At 41.2% G+C, this 18,524-nt stretch overlaps 1 protein-coding gene across 1 annotated transcript; it reads left to right on the top strand.

The window, feature by feature from the left end:
- The first annotated feature begins 6,152 nt into the window (after positions 1-6,152).
- Positions 6,153-18,318, top strand: LOC100733853 (cytochrome c oxidase subunit 6C). Its single transcript, XM_003479873.5, has 4 exons — positions 6,153-6,309; positions 7,240-7,366; positions 12,492-12,620; positions 18,194-18,318. Exons 2-3 carry the CDS (start codon positions 7,253-7,255, stop codon positions 12,603-12,605), a joined length of 228 nt encoding a protein of 75 aa, XP_003479921.1. The 5' UTR covers positions 6,153-6,309; positions 7,240-7,252; the 3' UTR covers positions 12,606-12,620; positions 18,194-18,318.
- Positions 18,319-18,524: the final 206 nt, after the last annotated feature.

The following is an 18,524-nucleotide window of genomic DNA, read 5'->3' as shown; positions in this document are numbered from 1 at the left end:
CATCACGTACTAATATTAAGACATGGCTTGTTTATTTAAAATGTATTAGAAATGTTTGGTTGTCTTGCAGAACACTCACAGAAAAAACTTACCCATAATCCAAGGTTTTATGGAATCTATGTTTTGTGACACCGGAGTCATAAAAGTTTTTACTGTGGGGTTAGAACCTGCCTTGCCTCTGTTCTTTGAACCCGAAGACCTTTCACAGTGGCTGGCTTTGGGTAATAAACACACGGAGTCTGAAGCACGTGACGTAAAATTAGTTCACGTCTCAAAGGTAAGAAAGGTTAGAGTCCTTAGCTGCTTACTCCGCAGGCGCCCCCAGGGGAGAATCAAGTTTTACCTGACAGGTGTGTGAAAGAGCATAAGATACTAACACTATATTGAGGGGCTAAATGACACATTTGGGACTAGAAAGTGGTGGGGATAATTACGGTGCCAGCAGAGACTGCAGTGAGGGTTGGCGCAGTGTCTGCAGGCCCTTTTAAGTGCACTGTAGCTTTTGCTGTTCAACGTTACTATTACTTTAATTAAAATAGTTTGATTTTACTTTCCTACTGTGCATTTAAGACCAAGTCAAAGTAAGACCGGTGTTAACCAAAATTAAACTACCTCTCTCTGTGTATTTGTCCACGTCAGTCAAGGCTCCTCAGGTGTTACTTCTAGGGCCACGTGTGGAGTCACCTCACTCCTCTAGTTTTAAATAATCACAAAAATTTCAAGGAGAGCCAGGGATGGTGGGGCCCACCTGTAATCCCAGCTCTTGGGAGGCTGAGACCAGCAGATTGCTATGAGTTTGAGGTCAGTTTGGTCTACATAGTGAGTTCAAGACCAGCCTGAACTACTTAGCAAGCCCTATCTCAATAAAATAAAATAAAGTAAAATATAAAATAAAATCATATCAAATAAAATCAAGAGGGGAAAGCAATAAATTTAAAATATATAAAAGACGTATCAATCATTTGTAACATGTGGCTTTTATTTGCTCAGTGGAGGCGGTTGAGGGCCGGGCATGGTGGTGCACCAGTACTCAGGAGGATGAGGCAGGACTGCTGTAAATTTTAGGCCAGCCTGGGCTACAAAATGAGTTCAAGGCCAGCCTGATCTGCATAGTGAGACCCTGCCTCAATAAAGACAAAATAAATAAGTAAAAATAAATAAAAATTTAGATAGTTGACAATAAAGGCATTAAGAAATCTGAATATTAAATATTTGATGATAAGAATTATCGCTATTTAAAATGTGCTACTGTGGTTTTAGTTTAGAGGCAGTTAATGAAGGCCTTTGCTGATGAAATTATACAGGACCTGAAATTAGTTCCAAAGTCATCAGTGAGGAGCTCTGGGGAGTTGAGATGGAACACGGGTGCCTGGGGTTTGACTCTTGTCCCTGCTGAGAGATGGGGCCTTGCGTTATTTTCTCAATTGTGTGTCTGAAATTTTGTCTTTTTTTTTTTTTTTTGACAAAATCTCACTTTGTCATTCAGGCCAGCCTTAAACCGACTACCCCAGGATGGCCTCCAACTCATGGAGGCCCTACTGTCCCAGCCTCCCCAAGTGCTGGAATTAAAGATGTGTGCCAACACACCAGACTGAAATTTTGCAAATTTAAAGTTAGAAAAAAAGTTGAATGATACCATGAAAAGTTATTCCCTTTGAAACACATCGAGAGTGAGAGGGTGTAATGGTTGATACATTGTATCCACTTGAGGACTGAGAAGTTTAGAAGCTTAATTAAGTGACTCAGCAGGGCGCTAGGGTCCTCACTTTGTACACATCTTGAGCCTCTGCAGGAGGACAGTACAGAGATGGTGTGGGTGATAGCTTCTGCCTTTTGCTCTTGTTGCTTTTGCTGTTGTCTGGTGCCATCCCACCCTGCCTTGGAGCTAACTGATTATGGACTGAAACTTCCACAAACTGTGAGCTAAATAAACCTTTCCTTCCTTAAATTTTTTTTATTTAAAGAGAAAAAAGAAAGGACATAAAAAAAACAAAGCAGTAAAAGGGTACAAGTAATACAGAATTTCAAGAAAAAAATATACAGTAAGAAATCACTAGTGAATAGGTTACATATTGTCTTCTTAGAAACAGTTGTCTAAATTATAAAATTAAAGCATATAAAGTGGACTTTCATACAGTGAGATTGGAGATAGTTCCTTTCAATGATCCAACAAAAGCTCAGTAATACGGTTTTCCATCCTACACACTCAAACATACCTGCAGTTATATCCCTTAGTCCACCTTCCTTTCCTCTCTTTTTTACAATACAATTACACTTTTTGGGTTTTATTACTCCCACAGTTCTTATTACTTTTTTTGAAGAGAATAAAACCCAACGTGATTAAGCAAAACAGTCAGTTAGAACAGAAGGATGGGCATAGTACATGATGCAAAAATAGAATGCCAGGTGATCAAAAGTGGTTACCATTCCTTCCTTAATTTTGGATATTGGGTATTTTATCTCAGCAATGAGGGAAAAGTAATCAAGATGGAGGGAATCTCTAATCCTTTTTATAAAGTGAGACTGAGAACTTTTAACTGTCAATTCATAATGTTTGGCTCAACATTAGTAATTATTTAAAACGCATTTTTTTTTTTTTTCTTTTTGAGACAGGGTCTGGCTTTGCAGCTCAGGCTGGCTTTGAGCTCACTTTGTAGCCCAGGCTGGTCTCAAATTTGCAATAATCCTAGTGCTTCCAAATGCTGGGATTGTATAATTTATGATGTAGTATTTGTGTATTGCGTGTATTTGCCTTTCTCTTCTCTCTCTAGAATACCTTCTATTTACCTGTGTGCTGAGAGTAGAAGCCAGGGCCTTGCACATTCTGTGCCAATGGTTTATCATATCCCAGCCCTTGGAGTGACTTCTATTCTGGCATCAAAGAAGACAAGGAGCCAGGTCTGTTACTGGGTGCACCGTGATTTCCTGGGCCCTCTGCACTGTGCCCAGCACGGGCTCGAGAAGGCTCTTTTCTGTGCTTTTCATCCGTCTTCCAGCTCCATGGGCTCCACAGTGCACTCTCAGAACCTGTCCCCACTCGGAGACCGTGAACTTTTACAGCATTTCACACACGTGCTGCTCACAATGAGGTCTGCACATAGTGCTGGCGTCAGCAGGCAGCAGGTTAGAAGCGCAGAGCTCGGGTCTCCGTGGCCAGGGCCCAGATCTGCTGGACACCGCAGTGCAGGTGTGCAGCCTGCCAGCCTCTGCTGGAATGGGACCGAGCCCCTGCTCTGTCTCTGCTGGAGATGGTTCTTCTCCTCCACTGACTTTAGTTCCCTTTGAGTAAGGAACTGTATTTATTTTAGATGTATTGATTGCCCACTCTTTATAACCATGCTTTCTGGTGGACACAATTTTTGATCATCTAAATATTTCTCTTTGAGATTATAAGTGAAACGTTACAGCTTTTCAGATTATTTGTGTACTGTGAGACTTAAATAAGTTCAACAAGGTGATCACCCTGAGGACAAGTATAACCAGGAGCTCTTCCCCCTAGGTAAATTGTGGAGGCATGCACAGTGTGGAAGCCCTTGTTAACACCTCAAAATATTAATGGATACACTGGCATTTTTTAAACCACCCAATTTTTGCCAGGTGTGGTGGTGTACACCCAGTATTTGGAAGGCTGAAGCGGGATGACTGCCATGAGTTTAAGGCCAGCCTAGGCTACATAGTGAGTCCAAGGCCAATCTGCACTACATACCAAGACCTTGTATAAAAAAACCAAATGTAAATAAATTAATAAAGGGATCTTTTTAAAAAATATATGTTAAGTGAATAATAGTATGGGGTATTCCAGTAATTGAGGATTAGGAAAATGGTGGATTAAGATTTCTTTCTTTAGTTTTTTGAGATAAGAGTCTTAGTACAGTCTTGCCTTGAACTTACTATGTACCCCAGGGCTAGCCTCGAATCATGGTAATCCTCCTGCCTTAGCCTCGTAAGTGTTGGGATTAGAGGTATGTGCCACCATACCTGGCTGTTTTTCACTCTAGTGTGGAACACAGGTTCAAATGAGACTTACAAAGTCTTTCTGAGCCTTCCAATTTAAAAAGATACTTTTCAAATGGTCTTTATTTATCCTTGCTTTTTCCCCCCAATGCTCCTATTGATGTCTTTGTTTATTCTCTGCCTTTTCCTCAGACTCACTGAAATATAAGCTTCATGAGGGGAGGTTTCCAATGTCATTGGTTTTCCAGAACAGTACTTGCACAACAGAGGGACACAGTACTCTCTGGCCTCCCACTCTGTCAGATCTGTGAGACACTCCATTCCACCACACAACCCTTCCACTAAAAGAGGCCTTTGACCCCTCCTTAGTGTGCTCATCCCCAACAAACCACTTGTCCAAGCGGATGGGTGACACTGTTGGTTGCTACTGGGTCATATGACCAACTGGAATCTGATCTGGCTCTTCTAGGGCCGCATAGCTAGAAGCAGGGAAGGTTGATTCCTGAAAAGACATTTGCTATTGAAAGAAGCAAAGAAGGAATGTGGGTGGGAAAGAACAGAGGGAGGAACATACATTCACCATGACTATCTGCCAATTAATTTGCACTAAAACTAAATGGGCACCATGGAGGAGAAAGCAAACTTAGAAGGTTAAATCATTTGCTAGCTGGAAGGTGAGCTGAGACTCAAATCTGGGTCTTGTGGGCTCTAGAAACAGTCTCACAGGTACCACATCTCTTCACCCGTACTATTCAAGTTCTACTCCTGTGTCACCTTCAGTCACGCACGGAGGATTTACTGACATATCGCTTGTGCTTCTTTACTCAACCAGTGTTGCTGGACAGCCGCTTAGTACCCTGTGCAGGCCAGGCTCTGCCCTGAGTGTCTGTCTTTGTCCCATTCTCATCTTTCTCCCCTTTTTCAGGCCTCTCCATTAAGCTGAAACTCAGCTCTTCTTCTATCCCTTTCAAGTCTTCCTTGAAGACGTAGCTGATTATTTCAACACAAATCCCTGTGAACTCTGAAACTTACTGGTATTCTGGCCAAAGACTGGGGAGGAATGGAAAGGAATTGAGGATAAATGACCACCTATACAAATCCAATGTAAACATTTTTAGCTGGGTAAGTCCTTGACAGGAGGCCTGAAGAATTGTTGCTGAGGTCCAAACATACTGCACTCAGTCAGTGCCTCTCTGGGTAGCTAAAACTCCCAAGAGTGGCTGTTAACAAGTTGAGGACAAAGACTCTGTCCTAACAGCACTTCCTTAAAGATCTGTCCTCTTGCATCTCAACACCAAACACGTGGTAGGTGCATGAGCAAAGTATGTTCAATCAACTGGGCATGGTGGCCCACACCTGTAATCCCAGCAGTAGGGAGGCTGATGAGTTCCAGGCCAGCCTTAAAAACAAAAAGGGTTGAATTTGTATTGTGCTTCTTCTGTGTTCCAGAGTATGTTCCATGGCTTGCTTACTCAACTGACAAAAATCTAGATTATCCCAGTAAAAATTAAGGAGGGCACCCCTCAGAGAAGGAAAACAATAATTTTCTTTTTCTTTTTTTTTTCAACAGTAGTTTTTATTTAAAGAGAAAGAAAGAAACAAACAAAAACCATGGATATAAAGAAGGGTAGAAATAATACAGAATTACAGAAAAATAAACGGTAAGAAATCACCAGTTGATAAGTTACATATTGTCATCTTAGAAACAGCTGTTCAGGTTACAAAATTAAAGTATGTAAAATGACAAATAGTGACACTGCCTATAGTTCTGCTCAATGATCTAACAAAACCTTAGTAATATGGTTATCAGTCCTACACACTTGAAAACAAGAGTTTTCCTTCTCTACACCATTTTTTACTGATTTCCTTCTGCTGTCTCTCAAAACATTTACTTTTCATTTAAGAACACAACACAAATACCCGCCCCTGTTAAAATTAGTTACTGCTGCATGGGATGGTGTTAATCTAGGTATACGTCATCTGAGCTCCTTTCACTCAAACCAGTTATTCAAGTCAAGGTACTTACAACAAAAATGCTGCTTTGGTATATAGTTTGAGCAGCCTTTTGGTCTAGGATGATTTGTACTGTATTTGTACAGCACATTAAGCTTTTCTCATATATTAAAATATCAAACTTATTTCAATTTCTTAATAAATTCAAAACAAATCTATGATATGAGTTTTTTTTTTCTTTTTAGGCTGATAAACTTCGCGTGAACGACTAGAGGCGCGCCTGGTCTCTTTTGAACTCCTTCGGCCACCGTCGTTACGTCACCTCCTGCACGCTTTTTCTGCACCTGCGCATTGCTAGAACACAGTTCTTTTCAGTTGTCGGGAAAGGACGTTGGTGTCGAGGTGAGTCGGGGTCGGGTTTGCTTTCCACACTGGGGCTCTCACAGCTGCCACCTCTTGCACTTGGCCTATTTCAGCCATCGTGACTCCGCATCCGGCAGTGCGGAGCCCCGTACTTATCCCCTGCGTCGACCCCCGCACGGCCTTTACCGCTGTCTTAGGAAGATGGGCTGAGGCGGCCGCGGAGTTCGGCGCCGGGGGTTGGGGTGAGGGTCGGGGCGGTCGAGGAGGCGGCGGCGGCGGCGGGCTCGCTGGGGGGCCGGCCGGGCCGGGCCGGGTTCCGGCTGCGCTTTTTTTCTGGTGAATGTGACCTTGGCCAGGTCATTTGGCCTACCGGGTCCTCGGGTTTCATGTTTTCTTCCTCAGGTAGCCTGAGGCGTGGGCCTGCGTGTGGACGAGACTCCACTGACGCCGTCCCTTGTCGGTGTTGGCGGGGTGGGGGGCGGGGGGCACCGGTTTGCAACGAGAGCCGGCAGCTAGGGGACGTCGCCGGCTGGTCTCAGCCTCGGTGCTCGCCGCGGGTTTCTGAAAGGCCGCATAGTAGGGAGATGGAGCCCTCGGCAGCTGCTGGGTTCCCTTCTGAGTATGAATGTTTTCCGTGTACCCATGGCAAACTCGGCGTAACTCGCCGTGTCACGGGTTGTCCTGAAAAGGTCTTGAAGGGTGAATGCTGTGTATGCGTTTGCATCTGTGACAGTAATTGCCAGAGATCTGCATCTGTGGTTTTGATGGTCGGTTATTGGTTATGCCAGTTTCCGTGTTTATTTGGGAGTAATCCAGCAGATGGGAGGCCGGTACAGGCTAAGCCATGCAACACCTTAGGTGTTGTGGGAGTCGATCCACTTTAGCCCCGCGTCGTACATGTGACTTTTTTAGATCTCTTCCTCTGCTCTGACGTGTTTTGTTTTGTTTTTCCTTATTTTACCTGTGCAGGACAGTAACGACCATGAGTTCCAGTGTGGTGGCGAAACCTCAGATGCGGGGCCTTCTGGCCAGGCGTCTGCGGATTCATATTGTTGGAGCATTTGCTGTCTCCCTGGGAGTTGCAGCTCTGTATAAGGTACGTGTGTTTGTTGTTTGCTGTAAGATCATAAAGTGTTTTTCGTTTTAAAATTTATTGTATTTACTTGGTTTTACTGTTTTGAGATAGAGTCTTGCTGTGTAGTTTATGTCTTAAACTTGGAATCCTCCTGCCTCAGCCTCCTGAGTGCTGGGATTATAGGCATGAGCCACCATACCTGGCTTTAAAAAAAATTTTTTTTGGAGGGGTTACACCATGCAGTTCAGGCTGGCCTTGAACTCACTATGTAACCCAGGATGGTCTTGAACTCAGCATCCCAAGTGCTAGGATAATAGGCCTGTGCCCACTACGCCCAGTGGTTTTTTTTTTTTTTTTTTTTTCCTTTTTATCTGTACGGAGGATTGAACTCTGCAAGACAGGCACTTATGGGGCTGGGGGTTTAGCTCAGCGGCATAAGCACCTGCCTTGCAAGTGTGCGGTCGTGAGTTCAATCCCTGGTACCGATAAAAATGAAAAAGACCAAAAAAAAAAGACAGGCACTTATGCCGCTGAGCTAAATCCCCAGCCCCCTGGGTTTTTTTTTAATAGAAGGTAGAGTTTGAGCCTTTGAATATTAGAAAGATATGTTTTAGTTTATATGTTTTTTTTTTTTAATTAAAAAATCTTTTTTGGAGGCAGTGGTCTTGCTGTGTAATTCAGGGTGGCCTTGAACTCAATGATCCTCCTGCCTGAGCCTCCCAGGTAGTGGAATTATAGCAGTGTACTACCACACCCAGCTAGGGAGTCCTTTTAAAAAGCCTTCTGGTGTGTGTAGGGGTTGTGGTCTGGAAGGATTTTATCTCCCTCCCGGCATCTCCCTTGATTTCTTTGCTTCCCTCCCACCCTGTGAGGAGCTGCTTCACCTTGGGTCTGCTATGCTGTCCTGCCTGGAGCCAGCCAACAGTGAACTAAAACCTGTACAAATGGAGCTGCTTACTTTCATTGCTGAAACAAAATATTCAACACCTATGGCTTAAAGGAGAGGTTTATTTTGGGTCTGAGTTTTTGGAGAGTTCGGTTCCTAGTCAGCTGTCTTGAAAGCATGGTGAAGGCCTGAGCAGAGGACAGCTAAGCATTCTGTGGCAGTCAGGAAGCAGGAAGCATGGAGAGAGGAGTCGGGGACAAGAGTATACCTTTCTAGATTGTCCCCAGCAATCCACCTCCTAAGGGCTCTTTTAGCTGCTGAACTCATTGTCACTTTCCACAAGTTCCATCTGAACACAGGCAGGGGGTTTCTGTGCATGTAAACCAAAACCACAAAAGGAGGGGGAGCACTGAACAAAAGCACTTAATGGGCCAACCTTTGGGACCCTCTGAAGAGGCGAGCGCAGAGTCACCTATTGGTTGGTCCTGAGATCCCTGCTGTCTGGGCCATGAAATAAATGTTTATGAAAGAAAGGATGAGTAGATGAGAAGCTTGGGGAGTTGCTTCCTTGCCTCTGATGTCACTTTTTGTGCACTTTCAGGCCTTTATAATTTGAATGGATTCTTGCCCCTTTCACTAGTAGCCACCAGAATAGCCATATTTGCTTCCCACTCTTCAGTGTACGGTGGTTTTGGAACTTTTGACCTACTTGAGAAATACATTTTTCCATTGGATTTGTTTTTGTTTTGTTTTCTTTTGAGACAGAGTCTTTTTATGTAACTCAGGCTGGCCTTGAACTCTGCAGCAATCCTCCTGCCTCAGCCTCCTGAATGTTGCATTTACTGGCTATATGCCACCATACCTGGCTTATAATTTTGTATTGTGATTCAGTTAACATGCATACACATATGTATGGAGAGTTTATAGGTATATCTGTACGTAAAACTAAAGTAGTTTGCCACAAAATGTATGGTGCCCTGTTAATATTTTTGTTTTCCGAAGTGCTAGCTGCAGACTTTTAAGTTGATTTTGTGTCCTACTCAAGGGTTATGGATGGCTTGGAACACACTCCAAATAAAGGCTCATACTAAAAGTTACCCCTGGTTCTAAGACCTTTTCTGGTATATTCTGTCTCTCCCTTTCCATTGTTATCCTCAGCACTTACAATGCATTCAGCTGACAGTGCTTCACAACCGCGGTATTTTATGTTACTCAGTTCTGCTTTTTCCCATGCTTATCACCATGCCAGGAACATCTCTTATCTCATTCCTATTGAGGCCTGCTCAAATGTTCTCTGGAACAGTGCACACCCAGTGCACTGGAGAGGAGGTTGGTTCTGCTCTTCTGGGTTCTCAGGCATTTTGTACCAGGTGGTTTTATAGCATTGGGCAGGTTGGATTTTTTATTAAATTGCGTTTCCTCAATTTCAGTTAAGAGCTGGGTCCATGCCAGACTCAGTCCATTGTGATGAAAAATTTAAAGTTTGGTGATGACACTGGTAGTATTTGATTGGAAGGGAGATTCCCAAAGCAGTGAGGAATCCAGATTCTTGATAAGTCAGCTGTAAGGTTTGGTTATCTTAGTAGAAGTTCATCTCCTTTGTTTCCCCTGTCCAGGTAGTGCTGAGGTTTGTGTTGTTTCTTCCCCCTAAATTCCAAATCTTTGCTTATTTTCACTTTAAATTCCAAGTTTTTGCCAAGTTTTTGCCTGTTTCTGTTTTCTGAGAAGTTTTGCCAACTTCTCTGTTCTTTACGGGAAGTAGGAATCCGGTAAATCACTCTGAAGTTAGTCTGTAATAGGCTTACATTTATGAATTAGGTTTAAGATGCAAAAGGGCTGGGGGCTGGGGATTTAGCTCAGCAGCATAAGCACCTGCCTTGCAAGCAGGCAGTTGTGAGTTCGATCCCCGGTACCGATAAAAAGGAAAAAGACAATAAAAAAGAAGGAAAAAAAAAAAGATACAAAAGGGCAGCATTTACATTAAATGTGTTTTTCTTTAGGTTAACTGATTACTGTCATAAGATAGGCTTGTTTTAAATCCGTGGGTATTGGCAATAAGATGTTGCATGTTGATTACTTTATAGTTGTTACTCATAACTTGGAGAGGACCCCCCCCCCTTTTTTTTTTTTTTTTTTTTTTTTTTTGAGACAGGGTCTCACTCTGTAGTCTAGGCTGGTCTTGAACTCATAGTGATTCTTGGGAACCTAAACAAATAGTCTATATGCATTTTTTTTTTTTTTTTTTTTTTTTTTTTTTTTGTTCCTTGAAGTCTATATTTTCCAGACTTTAAAAAAAAACCCTCTCATTTAAAGTATAATAGTCAGGTATGGTGGCACACACCTGTAATCTCTGCACTTGGGAGGCTGAGGCAGGAGGATCATTGCAAGTTAGAGACCAGCCTGGGCTACAAAGTAAGCTCAAGGCCAGCTTGAACTGCATAGGGAGACACTGTTTCGAAAGGGAAAAAAAAATGTAGACAAAATTATAATTTATTTTCATTTCTTGTTTACTAAACAGTTATTTTTTACCTTGGTGTTTCATAATTGTTTATTTTTCATGTTCTAACAAAATGCTCATCATTGTAAAGTATTTGTGTGTGTGTGTGTGCGCGCGCATGTGCGTGCATGTAGATGTGTGGAGAGCTTAGGAGTTGTACTACCTTTCACCTGTAATTTGAAGAACCTGGAAGCTGCTGAGGTCATGCAGTCTGAAGGTCTGAGAACCAGGGAGCTGATGATGTACCTCCCAGTGTGACCTGGAAGAAAGGGGCACTGCTGGTCTAAGTCCCAGAGTTGGGAGACCAGTAGTTTCATGAGGACCACAGCTAATTAATGTGTGGCCCAATTTAAGAGAGAATTTACCCTTCCACTGCCTTTTTATTCTGTTCAGGCCCTCCTCTTCTGTTCAGTTTGGTGAGGTTGGATCTTTGGTCTACACACACCACACATCAAACATCATCACAGACAAACTTGGAGACAGTGTATTACCAGCTCTGCCAGCTCATTGATGCGTAAGATCAATCACCAAAGCTAGCCTAAACTATACTGTGAGACCCTGTCTCAAGAAAACTGGAAGAAAAAAAAAAATCACTGCATATATTGATAGGGCCCTGCCGACTTCGGTTCAGGGACTGAGGCTTCTTTCTTTTGCTCTATTCCTAGAAGAAATTGAGAATTTGAATAGGAAGTGAAACAATAAAACTGATCTATTAGCAGGCTCCTGAGTGCATTATTTATCCAATAGTGTGATTCTGTGCGTTTTTCTAACACCTTCACTGATGTGGACTGCCACTTGAATTTGTACAGTTTTTTTATGTTTAGCTTGAGATTCAAGGTTGTATTATTACTCACCCATTGAAATCCACTTAGCAGGGTTTAGTGCAGAATAAAACTTCACATGTGACAAGAGATGGGTTTGAATTCTGCTCCAGGGGTTGGGGATATAACTCAGCAGCACAGCACCTGCCTGTCAAGTGGGAGGTTTTGAGTTTGATTCCCAGTACCAAAATAAAGATTAATTCTGCTCCAGCCACCTTCCAGCTAGTACTTCCTAGACTTTAATCAAGTTAAACTCCACATTGCTCTCTTCATTTTTAGAATCTTCTGTCTGCTCTTCATTGATCGCTTATGGAGAAACTACAAAAACAAATTTTAACCACATGATGCCTCTCTCCCATGCTGCAGTGTTAGCTATTTAAAGGCTTGCTTTCTCAAAGTATCCATTACCTCAGGTCCCTTTCATTTGTAAAAAGGGTCAGCGCCTGCTTGTAGATGTTACACGAGTCATCTCAGATTACTCGTTAGGTAGTAAAGGTTTTGTGCCTTTCAGAGATGTGTGGTTACCAAATCAGGCTTAGACTCATTTGAAACTTGGGTTAAATTGAAGCAGAGTTTCTCAGCTGTAGGGATATTTAGGCTTTGCTTGGAGGGAAGCCTGTTTTAGTCAGATAACTTAGATTTTTGGGTATCACCCTCTGGTGTCAATCTCTGTATTTCCCTCCCATCAGACATACGAGCCACACACATGCAGTCGACTCTGTGAAAGGTGCGGCCTGTCCCTGGGCAAAGAGGGCTGCTTTTGCTGTGAACTTTCCACGAAACGACTTTCTGTTCCTTCCTTCTCCTGTGTCACCTACTCCTTTTTGTTGAAAGGTTCAAATTAAAGGATGAACAAACACAAGTATATTTTTATTTATATTGTCTTTAGATATTAAATTTCTACCCTACAAAAAAAACAACAATAATCTTGTTATTTTCTAGTTTGGTGTGGCTGAACCAAGAAAGAAGGCATATGCAGATTTCTACAGAAATTATGATTCCATGAAAGATTTTGAAGAAATGAGGAAGGCTGGTATCTTTCAAAGTGCAAAGTGATTTAGGAATACAAAGGTAATACAGTTATTTGAAATTTTTTTTAAAGTTATGTTAAATGTGCTGTCTTCACATATGAAATGTACTATCTTAGCCATAGAGTTTTGTATTAGCTACTGTACCTTTGTATTAGTAACTAGTTTTCAGAACTCTTCATGTTATAGAACTGTTACTGTATACCTGTTAAACAAAACTTCTCTTCCTCTAGACCCTGGTAACCTGTTTTACTGTTTGTGATTGGCTTCTTTTACATAGTAAAGTATTTTTGAGATTAACCCATATTGTAGTACATATCAGAATTTCCGACTTTTAAATTCTGCCTGGGGTCAGTCTGTCAGTAGACACTTGGATTGCTTTGACTCTTGACTGCTGTGAACAGCTACTATGAACATAGGTATACAAAAGTCTTCATGGCCCTCGTTTCAATTCTTCGAGGTGTGTATTCAGAAACCATATTGGTGAAGCATATGATGGTTCTATTTTTAATGTTTAAAGAAATTTACATACTGTTTATCATGGTTACCCCACTTTATATTCTAAGCAGTACTAAGGAAGGGTTCCATTTTCTTCATATGTTCACAAACACTACTGTTTTTTAAAATTTTTTTTCCTTTAATAGTAGCCATTCTTATGTATGAGATCTCTTAGTGCTTTGGGTTTTATTTTCCTGAGCATCATTTTATGTGCTTTTATAGGCTATCAATTTCCTTTAGACCTGTATTTGTATTTTCTCGGCCTTTTGGCCAAGATGGAGTATATATATATATCCTGTTGAATATATTGGGAGTTATTTTTTAATTCAGGTCTATTACCTGCTTTTGAATTAGGGTGGTTTTTGTTGTTGTAGTTCTTTTAAACATTCTAGATACTGACCAGAAATGGTTGATTTGCAGATTTTTTTTTAGTTTCATAGGTTCTTGGCAGAAGTTTCACATTTTGAAGTGCATTGTACTTTACTTAGGTTGCATATGCTTTTGATGTCAAATCCTAAAATCTTCACTAAGTCCAATGTTGTGAAGCTTTCTTATGCTTTTTCCTGAGTTGTAGCTTTAGCACTTCACATCTTTGATGAAGTTTTTCTACATTTTTGTGGTACTGGGGATCACGCGTTCAGCATGTGCTTTTCCACTCAACTGTATTCCCAATGGTCTTTAATCCATTTTGAGATAATTTTTGTATGTGGTATAATGTAAAAGCTACAAGTTGATTCTTTGCATGTGGGAACCGTGTTTTCCTAAAACCCTGTTAGGACAATTAGCTCCTCACCATTGAACAGTCTTGGCATGCTTGTTGAAAATCGTTTCTGGGCTCTTCATTGGATTGTCCTGTATGTCTACTTTCATGTCAGTACCATGCTGATGTCATTATGATGGGTTTGTAACAAGTTTGCTATCAAGATGTGCATGTCTTCCAACTCTTCAGTCCACTAACGTGGAGTGTCTTGCATTTGTATCTTTAACTCCTTCCAGCCACACTTAGGAATTTTCAGTGTGTCTTTCATGTTCTTGGTTTAGAATTGCAATTTTGTTTTTAGTATGTTTACAGCTTATCATTTCTCGATACCATCCTTGTGTTTACCTGTTCTGTAGGGTTATGGCTCAGTTCCCTTTTTATTTTATTTTATTTTTTTGTTTGCTTAACTGTGCATTGCAGGCATAACTTGGGCAGCACATTTGTTAACTTAATATCCCAGGTATCACTCAGGCCAGTGTCATTTCAACCATTTGATTCTTGTATTGAATAAACTTGATAAAACCATCAATTTTTTTATAGTTCCTGTTATTAAAAATTAGTGAAAAAATATGCAAGTTTTGGTCATCCTACAGTTAAATAATGTACTGGAAAGTGGCTAAACTTAAAACAGATTTAACTTATATTCATACAAGCACTCATTTCCCCACTGTCCTGCTTTATTTTTGTCATAAATTGCATCTTTACATGTTATGATTTATGGATGCTTCTTATGCTTTGTGTTTTAAATCCTGTAAGAGAATTAAAGCGGAGTTATGAGCCAGTATTGCAGTGAAGGCTTTTGTATTTGTCTTTTTACCAGAGAACTTTATACTTTCCGTATCTTTAAATTACTGTTTTGTTTCAGCTTAAGGTTTCTCTGAAATAACCCTTATTTTTATTGCATTTTTATTATTTTTTATTACATATTTGTCATACATATTGATCACATTCATCATAGGAAATTTGTGCCTGTGTGATGTATCTCCCCCCCTGCCCTTCACCCCTTCCTCTTCTCCCTGTTTTCAGTTTTTTCCATTTCTTTTTTTTCCCTTCTTCCCTTTCCCTCCCTTTTTCCCCTTCCTATTTGAATGTTGTCTTCTTAACTTCCTAGTATCTTCCATTCATTTTGGACCTTATTTATACTTTTGGTTTCTCATACAAGAGAAACAGTGTGATATATAGACATGTTTCTGATTTATTTCTTTGAAGTATATCTTCCAGTATAGTAATAAGCTCTCGCTCTTTCAGCTTAGATTTTCTTTCTTTGATTTTTTTTTTGTGTTTTTTGAGACAGGGTCTCACTTTGCAGTTCAGACTGGCCTTGAGCTCACTTTGTAGCCCAGGCTAATCTCAAACTCGAAAGGATCCTCCTGCCTCAGCCTCCCTAGTGCTGGGATTACAGGCGTGAGCCAGCACACCCCGCTCTTTTATTTTTATTTTTTATTTTTCTTGAGATAGGATGTTGTTATTTAGTTCAGGCTGCCCGTGACCTCATTGTGTTGCCAAGGCTGGCCTTGAGTGCCAGTAGCGATCCACCTGGGTCAGTCTCAGTGCTGGGATTACAGGTGTGTGCCACCAGACCTCGTTCTTACTTATTTTTGAAGGTAGCTTTTCTGTATGTAGTGTTTTAACAGATAGTTTTCCCCCAGGACTTTAAATTTATCACCCCTCAATCTTCTGGCCTGGAAGAGTTCTGGCAAGGCTCCTTCCTTCGTGGTGAATCATGTTTTTCTTGCTGCTTTCAAGATTCTCTTTGCCCGTTTGACTTGGAGTTTGTTGAGTTGGTTATATTTATGTTCCATTTTTCAGACTTGTGAAATTTTCAGTCATTATTTATTTTTTCAAGTAACTTTTTTCTCCCTTTCTGAGGTTTCCATATGACAGGTTGGCACACTTGATGGTGTTTTACAAGTCCTTTAGGCTTTGTTGGCATTGTTCTTTGTGCTTTTCAGGCTGATGCATACCAGTGACCCATTTTCAAGTTTGTGGATTGGTTTCGAATCTGCTTTTGAGTCCCTTCCCCAACCAAAGCTTTTCAGTTTATGTTATTGTATTTTTCAGTTTTGGAATTGGGTTGGTTCTTTTTAATTTCTCTGCAATGAAATTAATTTTAAAAAGTTTCTGTATTTTCATTTTTGCTTTCCTAGTTTTGGGTAGGTGTCCACTGTTAGCTCACTCAGCATAGTTAGGACAGTTTTAAGTTTTTTTGAGACAGGGTCTTCCTGTGAGTGTTGTTCAGGCTGGCCTTACACTGGCTGTGGAGCCCGAGCTGGCCTTGTTTCTGGAGCAAGGCTCCTGCTTCAGCCTCTGGAGTGCTGAAACTACAAGCATACACCACCAGACCTGCTGGATGGTTTTAAGTTTTTATCAAATCAGAGGCCAGTATTTTTTAAATTTGGTGTGTGATTTGTTTCTTGGAATAGGCCTTGTTTCCTTGTTTATGTCTCGTAATCTGTTAATGTGAACATTTGGGAAAATAACTACTTCTCTGTGTAGACTTGCTGTGTGCCTGGGAAGACCTTCATTAACTAGTCTGGCACAAAGGCTCCGGGTTCTCTCTGTGAGGATGCATCTTCCCTACTTAGGCATAACTTCTGTCCACTTTCCCTGCATGTATACACAGTTGCTCTTTAGCCTTCTTTAACTTTCCTAAGTTTCCTCCTGCTGGTTGGAGTTGAAGGCTCCACCATATTCTACCCATAAATTGTGTCCGCCGGTGCCTGCAATTCTACCCCCCCATCCTCCTGCTGTGGCATCACCACTCTTTCTTATTTCCCACACTTCCCATCAGTGCTCCCAGCTCTCAGTAAGACAGAAACCGGTCCCTAGGGCAGTCCCAGAGGAGCCAGCTCAACAGTCTGTCCTGAGGGAGGGGCTGGGAATTGGGTGGTTTCCTCCTGACAGCACTGTAGTGTGCGGTAGGACACACAGGAGCAAAGATGCCCTGAATAGTGACGGTGGACCTTCAGAGCTTTCAGTGTTGCGGACAGCCTGTGTGCTGTAGGCTCACCACCACTGCTCGAAGTTTCCTACCTTCCCAAGTTTTCTCAGCTAAACATTCAGTTAGTTGCTATGGCTTAACTGGTTTTTACAGTTATTCTTGCAAAGTGCATTGGGCCATATACTGTTCCTCATTGTTTCTGGGAGGAGTGTAGGGGGATTGGTCGGTCCATAGGTTTGAAGTCCACTCTCTGTTGCTTACATTTGTTTAAAGTTATGATTTATGTTCAAAATCATTTCACAGTTTTGCTATTTGCTGGGTTGACAACATGAAAAACGATTTTCTTATGAGTGACTTCTAAAAACAAGTTTTTTGGATTCCCTTTATAATTTTCAGATGGTTGTCTGGGTTGACTGCCTGGCTTTTTTCATACGTTCTGGCTTAGGCTGTCTTCCAATAATAGGTCCTTGTTGCAGGGACAGTATGTGTTAAGGTTCTGAATCTAAAAAAGCACTGACTGGTCTTCTAATGAAAGATCATCCACTGAATGGAAAGGCAATTATCAAATATCTAATTAGACTTCATATTTTGGAGTCCTAGGCATGTACTGAAGCTCAACAAAAAAGCAAGTGGGAACAATTTAAATGGTTAAAGAATATCTACTATTTTGATCTGGCATGGAGAATGGGCCCCTGCTGTTTAGGCATCATATTCCTCAATAGGCATGTCAGGTGTGCTAAAAAAGATTGTGTATGCATCTTCCAAGATCTGGGGTGGGGAAAGTCTGTTGTACTGGACTTAGATCAATCTAGACTACGAGGGACTTTGATTTAATAGATTGGATTCTATAGCATTATGTGTTTCATTGATCTTCAGGAAATACTTGAAATGTAGATAGGTGTGTGTATTTTACAATTCTATAGAGGAATAGAACTTTTTTCAATGGTTGGAAAATTGGTTTTTTTTTTAGTACCATGGGCTATGTCCATTATCATTGATACTCATAAAATGACAAATTATAGAAAATTAAGCATGTCTTACACAAAATGTGTAAATAATTGCACAGAAAAATACAGAAGGAGATTTAAAGAAATACTAATAGTTGTGTTTATAATGTATGAGAATATTGTGGAGCTGTGAGAAAGAATGGTGGGGGTTAGACTTGAGAAAAAGGCTGAATTTGTTAAAGCAAGAGTTAAGGTGTGGTGTCCTCAGAATGGAAGAGTCTGAAGGTGGCAGTGCAGTGTGGAGGAAAGTGAACCTAGAGCCCAAGTAGCCCGAACAGGCCTTCTGGGGGCTGCAGTGACCAGAACAAAGGGTCCACGGATAAGAACAGGCACAGGCGTCAGTGGATCTTGGAGAGGGTCAGTTCTGAGAATGTTTATCATTAACTTGGTCACTGTCTTTTTTTCCACAGGTTTCTTTGGATTCCGTTCCATAGATGTTTGTCACTGATCAGCGTTCCTGAATTGTGAAACATCAGTATGTGACCAAGGAATACTTAGTTCCTTATGACAAATAAACACTTGTGTGGACAGTAAATCTTTGCACAGTTGTTCTTATTGGTAATTTAGATCTCTTACAGTATTATCATTGACTGGAGAGTTTAACTTTGTTAACTTTGTGGAAGATAATGAAGTATTTCTTTGTTTTAACACATCTTTAATTGGACTGATAGTGAAGTCCTCCTAGGTCCTGGCTCTAAAGGGCTCTCCAGGAGTCTGCAGGAAGGACAGGACAGTCTTTCC

The sequence above is a fragment of the Cavia porcellus genome, unplaced genomic scaffold (assembly GCF_034190915.1).
Source record: "Cavia porcellus strain 051 isolate PalLab524CR breed Dunkin Hartley unplaced genomic scaffold, mCavPor4.1 scaffold_10, whole genome shotgun sequence".
NCBI classification, from domain to species: domain Eukaryota; kingdom Metazoa; phylum Chordata; class Mammalia; order Rodentia; family Caviidae; genus Cavia; species Cavia porcellus.
The sequence above is the reverse complement of the archived record's forward strand: the minus strand, read 5'-3'. Positions and strand labels throughout refer to the sequence as shown.